The sequence below is a fragment of the Bos mutus genome, chromosome 19 (assembly GCF_027580195.1).
Source record: "Bos mutus isolate GX-2022 chromosome 19, NWIPB_WYAK_1.1, whole genome shotgun sequence".
Classification (NCBI taxonomy): Eukaryota; Metazoa; Chordata; class Mammalia; order Artiodactyla; family Bovidae; genus Bos; species Bos mutus.
The window spans coordinates 34931456-34951092 of NC_091635.1; the positions used below are offsets into that span (position 1 = coordinate 34931456).

At 44.3% G+C, this 19637-nt stretch overlaps 2 protein-coding genes across 4 annotated transcripts in view; one reads left to right on the plus strand and one right to left on the minus strand.

Moving 5' to 3' along the window:
• Positions 1 to 16185, minus strand: part of PECAM1 (platelet and endothelial cell adhesion molecule 1) — a 94053-nt gene extending 77868 nt beyond the window's left edge. The window contains exon 1 of the mRNA XM_070390091.1: positions 16169 to 16185. The gene's annotated coding sequence lies outside the window, so the exon portion shown is untranslated. The remainder of the gene's footprint in view (positions 1 to 16168) is intronic.
• Positions 15913 to 19637, plus strand: part of MILR1 (mast cell immunoglobulin like receptor 1) — a 37961-nt gene continuing 34236 nt past the window's right edge. For 2 of the 3 annotated variants that reach the window (XM_014479046.2, XM_070390097.1), the window contains exon 1: positions 15913 to 16290. In XM_014479046.2, the coding sequence (XP_014334532.2) occupies positions 16203 to 16290 (88 nt within the window). In that variant the 5' untranslated portion in view covers positions 15913 to 16202. The remainder of the gene's footprint in view (positions 16291 to 19637) is intronic. The other variant, XM_005887756.3, reaches the window with a different exon arrangement.

A 19637-nucleotide genomic window follows, 5' to 3' on the forward strand; every position in this document is an offset into this window, starting at 1 on the left:
TCTCATTTAATCCTGTGGATTAGACGCCAGAATTATCCTCACTGTACAGGAGAGAAACAAGAGTCTTGAAGAGGTTGGTACACTTGCTCACAATCCCACAGGCGGTTTATGTCCATTGGAACACCGGCTGCCTGACTCCAGACCTAAGCCCTGAACTCCACACCTGATGCCTCTGGAAGAAAAACATTTCAGGGCTTCTTGAAATGCACCACCATAGGGAAATCTTTGGCTTAGAACAAAGACCGAAGGGGTCAAAGCCTACAAAAGCTGAAGTGCACGGAATATGAGATATTTATTCACCCAGGTTATTTTAGGATGCCATCCTTCAGCATGTTTTATATACAACTGTCTTAATGCTTCCTGTTTCTTTACAGCTTCATTACCTGATTAAACAGAATTAAAACAGATACATCCCAATAAAAAAGGCAGCCAAGCTGGAGGATGAGACTATGCACAGGAAACTGTGCTCCCGGACAGACGTGAGGCTCATGTGATTTAAGACCGAGCCAGGAGCCTGTATAAACATTTCCAACTCTGAGAATGTGAGAACACACGGGTCTCAAGCAGATCCCTCACAGACCTCAAGGATCTTCTTCGATTAGAGCTGTATATATTTTAAAAAATGGAAAAGCTGCCCAGAGAAAATTTAAATGTAGGATCACACACTCACAAAGTTTTCGTGTGAATGTTCACAGCAGCTCTATTTGTCATTTCAGCTTTCTGGAGAAACTGGGGTCCGTCCAGATATCCTTCAGTGAATAAATGTTGGTTACATGCACACCATGCAATATTCCTCAGCAAAGAAAAGGAACAAACTATTGATACAGGCAACAACTTGGATGAATCTGCAGGACAATAAATAGGCTGAGTGAAAAAGAGCCAGTCCCCTAAATATGATCCTATTTGCATAACATTTTTGAAATAACACAAGTTTAGGAATGGAGGCCAAATGGGCAGTTTCCAGAGGTTGGGGTGGGGATGGGGGAGGGAATGGGTGTGCCTAAAGAAGGGCAACAGGAGGACGCTTGTGGCTTGGGAACTGAGTACTGCCTGCGGTGATGGATACCTGAACCTACATGGTGATAAAGCTGTTAAGAACTTTACACACACTGAAACACAATGAGTAACAGTAAAACTGGGAGAGTAAATCCTATAGGTGGGTTGTATCAATGTCAGGTCCTGTAACATTATACTGCAACATTAAGATGTTACCACTGCGGAAACCTGGTTAAAATATATTTTACGGGCTGTCTGTATTATGTATTACAAATGGACAAGAATCTAATATTAGCTCAATAGAAATTGTTATTAAAGGACTTCCCTGGTGGCCCAGTGGTTAAGAACCTGCCTGCCAGGCTTCTCTGGTGGCTCAGTGGTAAAGAATCTGCCTGCCAGTGCAGGAGACGCAGGTTCAATTCCTGGTCCGGGAAGATCCCACATGCGGCAAAGCAAATAAGCCCATGCATCACAACTATTGAGCATGTGCTCCAGAGCCCGTGCATGGCAACTCCTGAGGCCCACATGCTCTAGAGACCGTGCTCCGCAACAAGAGAAGCCACGGCGATGAGAAGCCCATGCACTGCAACTCGAGAGTAGCCCCTGCTCGCTGCAACTGGAGAATGACCTGTGCAGCAACGAAGACCCAGCACAGCCCAGAACAACATAAAAATTAAAAAAAAAAAAGTCTGCCTGCCAGTGTGGGGAACACGGGTTCAGTCGCTGATTTGAGAAGATTCCACATGCTGCGGGGCATCTAAGACCGTGCGCCGCGACTACTGAGCCCACGTGCCTAGAGCCCAGGCTCCACAGTAAGAGGAGCCATGGCGATGAGAAGCCCGCACACGGCAACTAGAGAGCAGCCCCTGCTAGCTGCAACTAGAGAAAGCCCACATGCAGCAAGAAAGACCCAGCACAGCCAAAAATGAATTAATTAATAAATATATTTTTAACTGCTATTTTTAAAAAATGGACTGGTTCCCTGTCCCGGAAGGATTCCAGTGCTGGTCGTATGCCCTCTGACGAAGGTGCTGTTGGGGAGTTTACTGCATGGGGCGGCCCCTCCAGTTCTCCTGAGGTCCAGGGCAGTGAGGAGGTAGCTGAGCATTGCACGAGGGTCCTCCGTTTCTGCCAGTCCACAAATGTACAGGGAGAATCAGAGAGAAGTAGAATGTCCTCCTTACAGACGCTCGTTTTCTTACACCGAGAGGAAGAGGTGAGCTGAATGGCTCTGAAGGTATTTGGCAGGGCTACCTCTGTCACCGTCTGCTTTTCCCTAAAGGCTGGGCTCCCCTGGGGTCTGGGAGTTCAGGCAGCTCCCCTGACAAAAATAAAACATGAATGTTCAGGTTGCTACTTAGAATCTGGAAGAAACTTAGAAATCTTCTCCCCGATAAAAGAACCTTCAAGATGGAAAGAGAACAGGAATATTTTGAGACCTAGGAAAGATGTGGATGTTCGAGGAGGTAAAGGGGTTTTGAACATCGTCCTAGCTAAAATGCACGAGCTTCTCCTAAAGAAGTGTTTCCTTCTTGGATAATTTCAAGACCAGTTTCATGTAGATGGTTGTTCCTGATGGACCTCTTGAACAGTGAAATGGATAAATGTGAGGTGTCCTTAGACTCCTCTTCCCCCCATAGGTTGAGGCCAAGAGAGACATCCCTTAGGTGAACTTACAAACAAGGTCCCTGAGGCTGGCCACAACCGGCCCGTGCAGCCCAAGTGGACCCGGCACTGTCTCAGGACTTCGTGGCCAGGGAGCTTCCTTCATGGTCTCTGGGGTCCCCGTTCACCACATGCCCTGTGTCCTTATACCAGGACCTACCCCAGTATGTGTGATGTCAGACTCAGGGTACCAACTTTTTTTTTTTTTTTGGCTGCCATACTGTGTGGCTTGTGGGATCTCATCTCCCCAAGCAGGGGTCAAACCTTTGCTTCCTGCAGTGGAAGAGCAGAATCGTAACCACTGGACTGCCAGGGAAATCCCCCAGGCACCAGCCTTTAAGGAATGTCCTGAGTCCCGGACCGACCCCAGCAAAGCCAGCTCTCACTAGGCCTCCAGCTGCCGGCACCTGAAACTCACGGGAAAGTGGAAGTGATAGATGATGACAGGTATGAAATCTCCTCTGAATGCCCTCTGGCCTGCATCTGCATCACCCTGTATCCACATCTGCCTTCCGTGTGCCTTCAAAGAAGGCTCAGCCCCCACAAAGGCGCCTTGCGTTTACTGCCACCTAACACAATGCGGACTACCTGCATCTGCCTGTAAATCCATTTTTAAAGTGCAGCAAGGAAAGCTGAAGGAAGGGGAAAGACAGGGCCCCAGTTCAGCCCTGGAGGCTGCATTGTTCTCACACGAGCATTGTTTCCCCCCACAACCCCTGGGGAATCAAATGGGATTGTTTTTCCCCAAGACTGAGCTCTTCAGGTGTGAGCTGCTGTTCCTGGATGACGGTGGTGACTGTGGCGTTTCTGCAACAGGAAAGAGGAAGGAACTGCTGATCTGCGTAGCCAGGGCACTAACAATGTGTGCCCCCCTCCAGCCAGCCAGCAGCAAAGAGGAAAAGAGCTCAGTGTCCATAGTGATAAATCACTGGGAAGCCAGAGGGGGAGAGTCGGCAACAGGATTTTTCCTTTCCTCTGGTTCCCCCGCAAACACTGTCCCAGCTCCAGAGTCTGGTAGCAGCCTGGCGCCTCTCCAGGCTGAGACTCCAGAACCACAGGTAGAGGAAGAGGGAGGGGTCACAGCTAGATGGAAATCGACATGGAAAACCCTCCACTGCTGAGAGCTGAAGGGAAGGGGCTTGGGCTCCTCTTAAAGGTGAACACCGGGCCCAGTAGGACTTTACACCTGAGTGGCCACGTGCCAACTGTTAAGCTCCCCCATGTATGCCACCCACATTATTCCAGTTCACAGGCTTCCCAGGTGGCTTGAGTGGTAAAGGATCTGCCTGTCAAAGCAGGAGATGCAGGTTTGATCCCTGGGTCGGGAAGATCCCCTGGAGAAGGAAATGGCAACCCACTCTCGTATTCTTGCCTGGGAAATCCCATGGACAGAGAAGCCTGATGGGCTACAGTCCATGGGGTCACAAAGAGTCAGACACAACTTAGCACGAGCACCTATCCTACATTAAGCCCTGCGTGATCCTGGGTTCTATTATGTGAGCCGCACACATACGGGTAGTACTGGCCTTTTGCAACAGAAGAACAGGCCTGGTGAGGGAGGGAGATGGGCCAGAGACAACTCACCAAGTTAAGACACTTGCTGCAAGTTGCTCCTGAAAGTCTTCAGGGCTCTCACCTGACTCTTTCCCTTGCTTAAGTTAGACTATATTTCCCAAGGAAAATTCTAGTTTTTTGGAAATGCTCTGAAATGTTTGTCCTGAGCCTTGCTGGTTACTCTTCTTTGAGCCTTGTTTATTCTCTCGCCTCTTACCTTTGCATATGCCATTCCCTCTGCTTGGAATGCTGTTCCGTCACTCTCTGGTCTGCTAACCCCTCATGCAAGATGCCTGGGAAGGTTTCCCCATGGTTCAGACACCTCGCTTTCTGGGCTCCCTCAGAATTTACCCCAACACTATGTGAGTCAGCACAGAGTAGAGTAAGAAAATGCTCTTCTAGGGCCAGACGAGCTGTGCGACCTCAGGGGACTTGATCTCTCTGAGCTTCCACTTCCTCACAGGCAGGATGCAGAGAACGATAGCACAGCAAGTCCCCTGCGTACAAACGAGTTCTGTTCTGAGAGTGGATGCCTTTAGTCCGATTGTTCGTAAATCCAATGAAGTTAGTCTAGGTACCTAAATAACACAATTGGCTGTATAATACTGTACTGTCATAGGTGTATCATGCTTTTCACACAAATAATACATATAAAAAACCACAAAAAATAAAGGAAACATTTCTAACCTTACAGTACAGTACCTTGAAAAATACAGTAGTACCAGCTACATCACCACTGCTGTTATGCTTGCTTCCGGACATCCTGGGCTTAAAATAAAGACACTGTACTACTATACTCTACACGGTACCGTAAAGTACCCAAAAGCACAAGTACTTGTAGAGGATGCACGCACGTGACAGTGTACTCCAGACACACGAACTAAGTCACGTGATTGGACGTGCAAACACATGTTCGAGTGTTTGAAAGTTCGCAAGTTGAAGGTCCGTATGGCAAGGACTTACTGTAACTGCCTTCTAGCACTGGTGAGGATTAGACGTTAACACATACAGAGCACTTAGAAAACGCTGGCATACAGCATTTTCGTGCTCAGTAAGCACAGGCTGCTAAAGGATCAGCTGTCTTAACGCGGGACCTTCTCTGTTGCAAACCCTCAGATGGAGCCCTCAGTGGGGTGTTCAGCAGTATGTGTCAGAAGAACTCTGAATTCACAGAAGCCTGCTTTCAGCTGCCATGTCCACACCAGGCACAGTGCGAGCGTATGAGCTTGACACACACTATCTCACTTAGTGGAGTCACTCCAAGATTGGGCCCAGGAAGCCAGGCATCAGCATTCACCCTGTGAGGCGTGTGGGGTCCTTGATCGGCCCCTCAGATCGCCTGAGAACCCCTCCCGTCCTCCTTGCCCGCCTGCCCTGGTTGGGCTGGGAAAGGCTCACCTCTCAGGGCCAGGCCAGGTGGCTCTTGGCCTTCACCAAAGCCGGGCTGCCCTGGCAGTCTGCAAACACTGAGAGAGACTGAAATAATCCATGTAACTGCAGCCCAGAGGCCTGCTTTCTGGGTCCACAGAACTCACCACACCGTGACTGTGAGGTGTGTGGTGGGACAATGCAATCCAAACCGCATATGGGGTGGCCGGTCTCTCTGTGGTTTCACATTCAGAAAAAATGAAACCAAACTCTTCACGCAAATACTTAAGTGGTTTAGTCGCTAAGATGTGTCTAACCCTTGCAACCCTGTGGACTGTAGCCCGCCAGACTCCCCTGTCCATTGGATTTTCCAGGCAAGAATACCCGAGTGGGCTGCCATTTCCTTCTCCAAAATACTTCAAGAGTTTAAACTAAATCTTATAACAGCTGAAGCCTTTCTGCAGCCAGCTTTTTAATTGCCCTGGAACTTTATAGCAATCCCAAATGGAAACAATAAACCTTTTTGGAGGAAAACAAAACCACAAAAACAACTCCCCACCCATACCCCAGCCTTCCTCAAATCTATTCATCAGCCCACAGGTGAACTCAGACCAACAGGGCTCAACTGGCATGATCAGTACCTGCCTGAAGATACGGCCGCACACACTGAATAAGATGTTGATGATAGTAACTGGCGTTTATTGCAGGGCGACATGTGATTTACATGCGTGTGACCCAATCCCACCATAACTTGTCCGCAGTGCCAGGCTGGTCGGGGCCGGCCCCAGCCAGGGTCCATGCTCTTACCGCCCAGTTCGAGTTCCTCCAGCTTCTGGCTGGAATTATATCAACCCAGCAAGCTTGTCCCTTTGTCTATCAAGAACTTCAACTGATCAAATACATACATACAGAAACAGAAAATAGAAAAACCTTTAGCTACTTAGTAAATGCTATTACCGTATGGGTAAAATCTTTCCAATAATGAGATTTAGTTAAGAAATAATAGAGGAGTTGGTGGTGGAGAAAAGATAGGAATCTCAGCCTGCTCAGAAGTCTGGAAATTTCAAAGTAACAGATAGCATTTTGCATTTCTGGTAATCAGGATATCAGTGGTGAACTTTTTCAGGACTGAGAGAAAGCAACTTGTCCCTATGTGCCTGTTTTAAATGCATTTGGCAGTAGTTTTCATCTAATGACTAAATTTCTTTAAAAAGTATCTCATTTCATTTACTCCCATTGACTTGAAATAATAGGGTATTACTGAAGAGTGCTTTAAACTTTTCTTTTTCTTTTTCAAGTGACAAAAGAAAAGCAAGGAAAAATAATAATAAGTCTTCACAGACAAATAGTTAATGAGTGTGTCTGTTCCTTCCATGACTGATTTGAAGCTACAGAAAATTTTACAATGGCACCACCTAATGGAATACCTAATGTAAAATTTTTACAATATCTAACGTAAAATTTTATCTAAAGGAATATCTAATGTAAAACTTTTACAATGGCGCCATCTAATGGAAGGGGCTTCCTGGGGGCTCAGATGGTAAAGACTCTGCCTGCAATGCGGGAAACCTGGGTTTGATCCTGGGTTGGGAAGATCCCCTGGAGAAGGGAATGGCAACCCACTCCAGTATTCTTGCCTGGAGAATCCCATTGACAGAGGAGCCTGGAGAGCTACAGTCCATGGGATCGCAAAGAGTCAGACATGACTGAGCATCTAACACACAATGGAATATCAGATTAGACACACAAAAAATCATGTTTTTTACCTTTACATTTGTACCAACCACTTCTAACACTTCTTTATCAGCTTGGGACACCCCCATTGCTTATTTTGCCCTTTGGTTATTATAATATTTCCAGTGGAAACAGAGCATTGATATAAAAATATTATATAAAATACATAGCATAAAAATGGTACGTAAAAGTGATTGAAAATAAAACTTTCCCATTTCTTTCTCCAGAGGACTGTGCATACATAAATAAATGAATGAGTGAACAACCATATAAACATGTGTAGATATAGATATTATAAATAGATGGAATAGCACTTATTTTCTGCAATGTGCTTTTTTGAACCTTTTGCCCATTACAAATATATTTTCATTTAAATACATAGAACTTGGTTTTTTTTTAATGGCTCCAAAATATCTTGTACGAGATTCCTTTTCAGGGTAACGTTCTAATAGAAATGCAAATCAAAACCACAATGAGATACCATCTCACTCTGGTCAGAATGGCTGCTATCAAAAAGTCTATAAATGATAAATGCTGGAGAGGGTATGGAGAAAAAAGAACACTCTTACACTGTTGGTGGGAATGCAAACTAGTACAGCCACTATGGAGAACAGTGTGGAGATTCCTTAAAAAACTGGAAATAGAACTGCCATATAACCCAGCAATCCCACCGCTGGGCATCCACACCAAGGAAGCCAGAATTGAAAGAGACACTTGTACCCCAATGTTCATCGCAGCACTGTTTACAATAGTCAGGACATGGAAGCAAACTAGATGCCCATCGGCAGACGAATGGATAAGAAAGCTGTGGTACACAAACACAATGGAATATTACTCAACTATTAAAAAGAATGCATTTGTATCAGTTCTAATGAGATGGATGAAACTGGAGCCTATTATACAGAGCAAAGAAAGTCAGAAAGAAAAACATCAACACATATATATAGGTATATATATATACACATATATATTAATGCATATATATGGAATTTAGAAAGATGGTAACGATAACCCTATATGTGAGACAGCAAAAGAGACACAGATGTAAAGAACAATCTGTTGGACTCTGTGGGAAAAGGCGAGGGTGGGATGATTTGAGAAAATAGTGTTGAAACATGTATATTATCATGTGTGAAATAGATTGCCAGTCCAGGTTCAATGCATGTGGCAGGGTGCTCAGGGCTGGTGCACTGGGATGACCCTGAGGGATGTAATGGGTAGGGAGGTGAGAGGGAGGTTCAGGATGGGGAACACATGCACATCCATGGCTGAGTCATGTCAATGTATGGCAAAAAACACCACAATATTGCAAAGTAATTAGCCTCCAATTAAAATTAATTAATTAATTGATTTTTTAAAATAAAAATGTTCTAATAGAATGTAGTGATGTTTGCAACTCTTTGTGACTATACTAAAAAAAAAACACTGAACAACTTTAAATTTTATGGTATGTGAATTACATCACACACACAAAAAAAGCTGTTTAACAAAATAACAGAATGTCAAAAAAAATCCTATAATTTAAACAACCTGTTCCCAACTGATAGGCATTTAGGTGTTTGCAGTTTTTCATGATTACAAGCAAAACTGCATGGATGCCCCTGGACACTTGTAGCTTCAGGTAAGCTTCTAGGACTGCACATATAGGTCTGGATGTGAATGCAGGAATTCTGGTGTTAGCTGGTGTTGTAGAAGCCACTTCAAATTTCTTCCAAGAATATAAAGGTTAGAACATACACTAAAGTGAATTTTCTGTTGAGGGTGGATCTGTGTTTCCCTCACTGATCATGCAAGTGAAGTGAAAGTGGCTCAGTCATGTCCAACTCTTCGCAACCCCATGGACTATACAGTCCATGGAATTCTCCAGGCCATAATACTAGAGTTAAGGGTAGCCTTTCCCTTCTCCAGGGGATCTTCCCAACCCAGGAATGGAACCCAGGTCTCCTGCATTGCAGGCGGATTCTTTACTAGCTGAGCCACAAGGGAAGCCCAATCATGCAAGGGAGAAGGGCGATGTGTTTAGTCCTCCAACAACAACCTGTGTAGCTCGGTGTGCCTAAGCACCTTGGTTAATATCCCAGATCTGCCTCTGTCAGCTGGAGACCTCGTTCTGTTCCTGAACAGTTTTTCCATCTGTGAAACAGAACAGCTCACAGGGTTACTACGAGGATGGGGTGAACTGGCCCGCATCTGATGGGCTGACCCTTGGCTAGATGTTCCTGGCTAGATCCTTCCCGTGTGGTTCCTTTTGAACCACTCTAGATGAGTGGTTCCCCTTTGAACCACTCTAGATGAGAGCACAGCAAACCCAAGTAGAAAAGACCCTGGTGAATCCATTCACGTTGTGTTGTTCCTGAGTGGTGACCCCCACAACTGGCTGGTGGCCTGCATGAACACCAAAGTTGACTATTCCCAGCTGTGGGCAGGTGGAGCAAGTCTCAGGAAGAATAGCGACAAGGAGGGTGAGACTGACAACTGCCCTGTGAACTGTCCGGATTCCCAGAATCCTCAGCACCCCTTTCTCTGAGAGGGGAGAGGGGAGATCACTTGTCATCACTCCAGGGTCCAGGAACAGACAACCCTCTCAGCAGCAGCCCAGCCATCATGATACAGGAGAACTGGAGAAGAAGAGGAAATTATCGAAGTCCCTGTCAGCTCCAACCCCTTCAAAGAATCACAAAGCTGCCTTCTTATAAGGACCCTGGTACAACGTCATCTTGGCTTCCCCAGTGTCTCAGCGCTAAAGAATCCACCTGTAATGCAGGAGCTGCAGGAGACACGGGTTTGATCCCTGGGTTGGGGAGATTCCTGAGGAGGGCATGGCAACCCACTCCAGTATTCTTGCCTGGAGAATTCCATGGACAGAGGAGCCTGGCTACAGTCCATGGGGTCCCAAAAAGTAGGATACGACTGAGGCGACTTGGCACATGCACATGCATGGCCATCTTAATCAATTAAATCTGCAAATATCTGATTTTCAGGTAAGCTCACATTCTAAGATGCTGGGCGGGTATGAAGTCTAGGGGACACCATTCAATCAAGTACAGAATCTATGGGAACAAATCAGAAATAGTGAGCTGCAGCCCAGAACATCTTCTGCTCAGATCAGAACAGCCCAGAATGTCTTTTTACACTGCACAAAAGGCAGTACAAAATAAAGCAAATGATTTCTATTTCTGGAATGAAAACCAATTTGATTATTCGAACAGAAAACATGAACAGGACTCAGAAGTTGTGCTGTGAATAGATGGGGCTCAGAAGTTATGATGCAAAAAATTGAAAATACTAAATATATTTCATCAGAATGGTAATCGTGTTCTGACAAAGCTCATTGCTCTAATAAATTCTACAATTCTAGTGAGGAAAATAATGAAAAAAATCTTAAATCTGTATTTGAAATAATAAGAATTCTGGAAGTTAAAACATCAAAATTATATCTATGAAACAAGTGACAATATTCAGAAACTGCTATCAGACTTTTAACACAATCTAATGTATAGTTTTAAGTAATTAAGTATTTTTAGACATAAAATGAATGGAATTTCAAAAAAGAATAAAAAAGCATGTGTGCATCATTCTGACCTAAATTAATGGCTCCACTTGTTATAAAATGTCACTATTGAAATAAAACACATTTTGAAAATTTATAAATTAAGGCAATAAAATCTGCATCATTTCCCCCAGTTTCAACTACTTCCTAACATGTATTTTTAAATCAAAAATGTAATATTCAAGTCTTCAAAAATAGTTGCTTATTTTTGCTCATCTCTTAAAGGGGAGGACCATGTAAAATACTATATCCAAATTTTACTGTCAGTGCTTGAGAAATATGGTTTCCATGATGTTTCATGGAAATCTTACTGGGTTTTATGCATGGTGGGAGTACTAGAGCAGGGTAAAGAAGAAGTCTGGGAAATCTGGAGTGTCAGCCAAGATTTTAGAAACTGTTTCTAGACCCTTTGGTTTGGTGGTAGGCTAGTAGCCCAGCTCCCTTCCTCCACGGCTGACTGGGCAGAGCGGCACATCCTCTCTGAGGGATGGCTTACCCAGAGATGCCTGGGTGGTTCCCCGCACATCCCCCAGGCCCATGACCATGACTCAACAGTGGAGGGAAGGTGCAGGTGTCTTGCCACCAGATGGACCGAACTCCACGGCACAACTCACACCCCACATCACCCCAAGGGAGCAGACAATGGGTCAAGTTCAGAAGGACCCTATCTTTGCTTAGTTTCTTCCCACATCCTGTTCTATGTGCCCATCCCCGTCCCTTCTCCTTCAAGCCCTCCCTCAATAAACCACATACTCAAGAAGCCTGTCTCAGGCTCTATTGCCCAGGAACCTGTCCTCAGACAGATGGGGTCAAACCCTCCATAGTCACCGATGGGTGATGTAGTTAAAGATGTGAGGGACTTCCCGGTAGTCCAGTAGCTAAGACTCTCTCCAAGGCAGGAGGTCCAGTTTCAATTACAATTAAGGGAATTAGACCCCACATGCTGCACCTAGAGATTCTAATGCCCCAGTGAAGATGGAAGATCCTGAGTGCCACAACTGAGACCCCCCCAAAAAAGATGTGAATCATGTCAATCTTAAAGTATTTTTCTGACAAACTTTTAATTTACCTTCTTTCATCAAACATCAGAGAGAATTACATATTATGTCTCAAGACTTGAGAATCAAGACAATGAAAATGGGAAGGCTTCTGGACTTAATGGAGAATTTGTGGTACAACAGTCGCAGTTTGGAAATTTTGAACTCTTACGTGTTTATTTTAATGGAAGTGGTAAAATATTTGGAAAAATAAATATTTTAGGGAGTTTTATGGTTAATTAGGGATGTGTTGTGCTGTGCTTAGTCGCTCAGTCGTATCCGACTCTTTGTGACCCCATGGACTATAGCCTGCCAGGCTCCTCTGTCCATGGGGATTCTCCAGGCAAGAATACTAGAGTGGGTTGCCATGCCCGCCTCCAGGGGATCTTCCCAACCCAGGGATCGAACCCATGTCTCCCACATTGCAGGAGAATTCTTTACAGTCTGAGCCACCAGAGGAGCCCTAATTAGGGATATTCTAAGATAAATTTTAATACTTCTATTTATTATATTTTATATTACATTATATTTATATTATATTACATAGATACAATAAATATTTATTAATTTGAAGTGCAATCGACTTATCATATTCCGTAAGTTATTTCACTTAGTATAACACCCTCTAGGTCCATCCAGGTTTTCTCAAACAGCAAGATTTCATTCTTTTGTGGGTGAGTAATATTTCATTGTGTGTATGTGTGTGTGTGTATATATATATGTATATGCTACATCTTCTTTATCCATTCATCTATTGATGGAGACTTAGGTTGTTTCCATAGCTTGGCTGTTGTAAATAATGCTACAGTGAATATAAGGGTGCTTATATCTTTTCAAATTAGTGTTCTGTTTTCTTCAGAAAACGCCCCAGAAGTGGAGTTGCTGATCTCTATGATAGTTCTATTTTTAATTTTTTGAGGAACCACCATACTGTTTTCCATAGTGGCGGCAGCAATTCATATTCCCAGCAACAGTGCATGAGGGTCCCCTTTTCTTCACATCCTCACCAACACTTGTTATTTGTTGTCTTTTTGATGACAACCATTATGACAGGTGAGTTTCCCTGATGGCTCAAACAGTAAAGAATTTGCCTGCCATGCAGGAGACCCAGGTTCAATCCCTGGGTTGGGAAGACCCCCTGGAGAAGGAAATGGCAACCCACTCCAGTACTCTTGCCTGGAGAATCCCATGGACAGAGAGATCCGGCAGGATACAGTCCACGGGGTCTCAAAGAGTTGGACACAACTGAGTGACTTGCACTTTCATTATGACGGGTGTGAGGTGATGTTTTACTGTGATTTTGATTTGCGTTTCCCTGATAATTAGTGATGTATAGCATCTTTTCACATGGAGATTTTTTTATTATAAATCTATAGGCTTATTATCAAGTGGAGATTTTAATACTTTTAGATTTATAATATTAATTCAATAAATGAAAGAGAAGTGAAAGATACTGTAAAATGAAGAACTATGGCATGATTTCTTATCATAAAACAAAAATAAATGTTAATTCCAAGAGAAAAATATAATACCTTAAAATAAATTATAATATTAAAATGCATTTGTTATTTGAGGGCAAAATCCTGACACTACTAAATGGTATTTGTAAAGATATATGGGAGCATATATTCTTGGGCTTCCCTGGTGGCTCAGCTGGTAAAGAATCCGCCTGCAATACGGGAGACCTGGGTTCGATCCCTTGGTTGGAAAGATCCCCTGGAGAAGGGAAAGGCTACCCACTCCCATATTCTGGCCTGGAGACTTCCATGCACTGTAGTCCATGTGGTTGCAAAGAGCTGGACACGACTGAGCAATTTTCGCTTTCACTTTCACTTTCATGGGAGCATAAATGAAATTAAACCAAAGGATTAAATGATTTTTTGTGATTTAGAAATAAAAGATAATAGAAATATTGGGTGTAGGGCTTCCCAGGTGGTTCAGTGGTAAAGAATCTGTCTCTCAATGTAGGAGATGCAGGTTTGATTCCTGATACAGGAAGATCCTACATGTCTCAGAGCAACTAAGCCCGCGCACCACAACCATTGAGCCTGTGCTCTAGAGCCGGGGAGCCACGACTTCTGAGCCCACATGCCTCAACTACTGGGGCCTGAGTGCCCTAGAGCCTGTGCACTGCCTCAAGAGAAGCCACTGCAATGAGAAGCCTGTGTGCTGCAACTAGAAAGTTTACTGATATGACGAATTTCCGTGGACCACGATAGTGCAGATTCGTCATGATATGGGCCCCATGCAACGTGTCAGGTCCATGGATGAACTTTTTTCTTTTTCCACTTGAGACTTTCTATCCGATTTGTTGTGTAATCTTTGATAAACTATGATCCTTTTTGGGGGGCCTCGATAAGGTACTCCTAGTAATGTTTACTAACAGCCCTAAGAAGAACTTCCTCCAGTTTCCTTTGCTGTCTTTGCTGTCTGCTTTCTTTTGCTGCGGTCTGCAGGCTTCCTGCCTGAGCTGAAACTTCCACATGCAGAAATGCCCCAGACACGTCAGCTTTTCTGAAAGAGCCCCCATCCTTCTGGGCATGACAGTTCTCAGGCCAGGATGGATAAGACACTGGTGGGAAACGTCAAAACCGGAACCTCTGATTCCCTTTAGCAGAAATTCTGGCGTTGAGAGTTATGCCACCAGAGATTAAACTGGTGGGGTGCTTTCCCTCCCTCTCCTTTAGTGAGAGAAATTGCCACCAATATTGCCATCTGAAGTCACTGAGTGCTGCCTTTGTTGGAAGGGTGGGTGCCTGAGAAGTAACTTTTACTATTGGAAGGAAATAAAGGCCTTTTACAAACTGAGGGCTAACTTTGCATTTTTCTTTTACAAACTGAGGGCTAAGATGATTTGCTTCCAGACAGTGGCAGCAGACAGGGAGGAAGTGGGGGTGATGGCAGCAAGCCCTGGGCTCTGTTCAGACCCCCAGTGGTGTGTGGCTGGGCATGACTGACCACAACAGGCTAGGAACCTGGGGAGCCCAAGCAAGGAGCCCCTGGAGCAAGTTAATACTGGAGACTGGATGATGTTTTGGAAGAACTTGCACCCAGGCAGGGATGTGTCTTCCCCACGGAGAGGGCACCTGTCCACAAGAACGCAAGAGGCCTTCAGGGTCAACCTTCAGGCAACAAGAGCCAGTAACCTGGGAATTCCCTGGCGGTCCACTGGTTAGGACTCTGCACGTGCGCTGCGGAGGATGCAGGTTCATTCTCTGGTCAGGGAACTAAGATCTCACGAGTTGTATAGCTTAGCCAAAAAAAAAAAAAACCACAAATAAGAAAAGAAAAAAAGAACCAGTAACCCAAGTGGCGCAGCCCAATCACAGCCCCCGCCACTCAGGAACCCCTCACCCCCTTCCCACTCCCCACTTCACGCTGGTGACAGTAAAATATGCATCCACTTGGCAGAGTTAGAAGTCTGGACTGGGTGGAAGTGAATCACAAGCCACTTCAGGGCTGTAATTTAGACACACTGAGGCTGCTGGGGCCCTGGAGAAAATTCAGAGCCCCAGGTTTCATCCCCAGGAAGCCTGGAACAGGGCCTAGAAGCCAGCATTTAACACACTCAGGCATTTCTCCTGCCACGTTTCTGTGTCTCTCTCTAGACAGCCAATATTGCTCCCCAAGACTAAACCAAATTTTCCACTCACTTCCTTTTGACCCAGGCTGAATCCAAAAAGAGATGATCAGGTGGGTTTGCATAAAGACAATGCTGTTGTTGTTTAGTTGCTAAGTAATGTCTGATCCTTTTGTGACCCCATGGACTATATAGCCTGCCAGGCTACTCTGTCCATGGATTTTCCAGGCAAGAATACTGTAGTGGGTTGCCATTTCCTTCTCCAGGCGATCTTTCCCACCCAGGGTTTGAACCCGGGTCTCGGGCATTGGCAGGTGGGTTCTTTACCACTGAGCCACCAGGGAAGCCCATAGTAGCCACACCTTCTCTTTTTCTCACAGTCCGCTTCCCTGCCAGCCTGAATTAGAAGCAACCTGCCATATCCCTCTCTGCCTACACGTGCTCACAGAGGAGCACAGGGTCACACCAACCAGTCCTCTCACATCAGGCTAGTCCACACAACTCCAATTTCTTTAAATTTGTCGAAAAAGAGGAAGTTCTCTCTGTGATTCGCTGATGGGAGGCAGGGAGGCCATCAGGACTCCTTTGCCCTCCTCCCCGATTTCATTCAAGAGAATGTGGGGCTATTTAAACCAGCCGTTCTTTGGGGCATTTTTCTTTCTGTCACATCTGAGGCTCACTTACCATTTCGAAGCTTGAATCTCCAAACCAAAACATCATGTGGAAGAAGAGTTTTCTCGTGTTCCTTTTCTCTCTTTCAGTTCAAAAGGCTGCCCTGGATTGTGAAAGAGTAAGAAAAACAAATGGTAAGTTTCATGTACTTCTCTGTTGTACTAAAGCCGCTTTCACCGAAACGGTGAGACAGTCAGCTTTAATCGTGCGCTGTCATGAGCGGGTTCTTCTGTGCTTTTTGATGAACAGCCAAAGAGGAGAGTTTTTCCACTTTGTACTGTTTAAAATGAAGTGATTTTAGGGAGGGAGTCAGAGAATCTTTCCTGAAACTAAGAAACAAAATGTTGAGCTTGTTTTTTTTTAATTAGAAAATCAACCCACAATTGTTGTAAAATAATTCAGGTGACACTAAAAACATATCCTGGGAGGCAGTTTATCATCATAGAGCCAGGCTTGTTGCGGTCCTAACCTTGTTTCTACCCTTTTCCAGCTGGTAGTCTGGGCACATGATGAAAACCACTTTAAGCTTAATTTCTATTCTCTGTGAAGCGGGGGAGTGGGTTGGCGGCGTGCGGGGGCGTGCGGTGGGGTGGGGGGAATAAAGGCACCTCCCTGGGAGGGCTGTTGTGAAGACTGAGACAAGCCCTGTCCCTCAGCACAGAGCCGAGTGCGTGGGGAGCCATCAGTAAATGCTAGCCCAGGTTGTTGTTATTATACTGTAAAAGGTGAACGTTCTGCTGTAAACAGATCCCCAGTCCCTCTCCCATCTCTGTGTCCAGAAGCAACTACTATTAACAGTCCTTTTCGCTCCAATATCAAAGCAAACAAACTCTTCTGTGACCTGTTCTTTTTAAAGTTAACACGTCCCAGACTTCTTTCTAAGAGGAAGTTGTAGATTTAGCTCCCTTCTTTTCAACAGTTGCATGGCAGTTCACAATAGGACTTAGTCATAATTCATGGAACTATCATTCCCTTATTTTATTCCTTATCTTAGAAACAATACTGCAGTAAATATCCTTTGTGGACACATGAGCGTGTGAGTTCATGCAGGATAAGATCCTAGAACTGAAATGGCTGGGTTGAAGGCCGTGTCCATTTGAATTGTTACAGCTAATGCTAAGTTGCCCTCCTAGCACGCTGAACTGGTGCATGTTCACCAATGCTGACCACGGACATGGGTTGAGTGTGAGTTTCTCACCCTCTCTCAGACACTGGATACAATCAATTTTTTAAATTTGTGTCAATCTGATGAGTACAAAAATAATATCTCAATGTTGTTTTAGTTCGTGGTTGCCTCGTCACTCATAAAGCTGTGCTTCTTATGTTTGTTGACTACGAAAGCTCTAGCATGCCCATTTAAAAGACATTTAGGGATGACAATCTGGCTGGAAAGAGAAGTGAGGTCTTATCTTGAATCTGAGCTTACATAAGACTGAGAAAATATTAACTGTCCAGATCAAAGTGTAGATTGCTGGCGTTTTTGAGGGGTCTAAACCCCTCCTCCACCCAAGCCATCCCTCGAACACTATTTCTTCTTCTGAGAATTACCTATTCATATTATTTGACCATTTATTTGATTGTCTTTTCCTTATTAATTTTCTATTGGTTTATGTATATTTGGGCTTCCCTGGTAGCTCAGATGGTAAAGAATCTGCCTGCAATGCAGGAGACCTGGGTTCCATCCCTGGGTTGGGAAGATGCCCTGGATAAGGAAATGGCAACCCACTCCAGTATTCTTGCCTGGAGAATGCCATGGACGGAGGAGCCTGGGCAGGCTACAGTCCGTGGAGTCCCAAAGAGTCAGACATGGCTGAACGACTAACACGTTTATCTTATGTATATTAAAAGAATCCTATGCGGGGAAACAGTGGAAACAGTGTCAGACTTTATTTTTCTGGGTTCCAAAATCACTGCAGATGGTGACTGCAGCCATGAAATTAAAAGACGCTTACTCCTTGGAAGGAAAGTTATGACCAACTTAGATAGCATATTCAAAAGCAGAGACATTACTTTGCCAACAAAGGTTCGTCTAGTCAAGGCTATGGTTTTTCCTGTGGTCATGTATGGATGTGAGAGTTGGACTGTGAAGAAGGCTGAGCACCGAAGAATTGATGCTTTTGAACTGTGGTGTTGGAGAAGACTCTTGAGAGTCCCTTGGACTGCAAGGAGATCCAACCAGTCCATTCTGAAGGAGATCAGCCCTGGGATTTCTTTGGAAGGAATGATGCTAAAGCTGAAACTCCAGTACTTTGGCCACCTAATGCGAAGAGTTGACTCATTGGAAAAGACTCTGATGCTGGGAGGGATTGGGGGCAGGAGGAGAAGGGGACGCCAGAGGATGAGATGGCTGGATGGCATCACTGACTCAATGGACGTGAGTTTGGGTGAATTCCGGGAGTTGGTGATGGACAGGGAGGCCTGGCGTGCTGCAATTCATGGGGTCGCAAAGAGTCGGACATGACTGAGCGACTGATCTGATCTGATCTGATCTGATGCTTATTTATGTTTTAAGTACTTTCTTCTAGGCTTCCACTTGTCTTAATTTTGCCATGGAGGAGTTTAAAGTTTTAGAATAGTTATTTCTTTCAGTCTTTTCTTTATGGTTCCTGTTTTGTGGGTCTTACTTGGAAGACCTTTTCCAACAGATGATATAAAAATGTTTCTGTGTATTTCTCTTAATTCTTTTATAATCTTAAATTTTAACATTAGATTTTCTGATGAGGGTTATTTCTTCCCTTGGCATTTTTAAATAATAAAATACAAACACACAAGCTATCAGAGATTACTAGGATTGTGGCAAAAAGAGTCAGGAGGCCATTTAGAGAAGCTATAAGAATAAAATAAGTTTAAATAGTGTAATAGGTTGAGACACATCAAATATGTTTACATCTATGAGTTCACAATGATTCTTAAACAAAAATAACGATAATAAAGGAGAAACATCTCACTGTTTTAAGATACTAGGAAACCAACTCATTATTTTTTAAAATTGGTCAATAACAGAAGAGAATCTAGTATTTATCCTCCCTTTTCTAGACAAACCGATCTAGAGTGTAACCAAAGAGTTGACAAGGGTATTTCTCTTTAGATAATTATGGGTTATAAATGAAAAATAATTGGTATATCCCCATTTTGCAACCTCTAATGAAATTATCAGTGTGCACATGTTTTCTCAGGCATGTGTCTGACTCCTTGTGACCCCATGGACTGTAGCCCACCAGGCTCCTCTGTCCATGGAATTCCCTAGGCAAGAATACTGGAGTGGGTTGCCACGCCCTCCTCCAGGGGCATCTTCTTCACCCAGAGATCGAATCTGCATCTCCTGACTAAGCAGATGGGTTCTTTACCACTGTGTCACCTAAGAAATTCAATGAAATAATGTTTCTGGGTAACCATCATCAAAGCCTGCTAACAAACAAAAAAGAGAGATAATCAGACATTATGTGCCTCCTAATGGAAGTACACCTACCCCCTAAGTTGC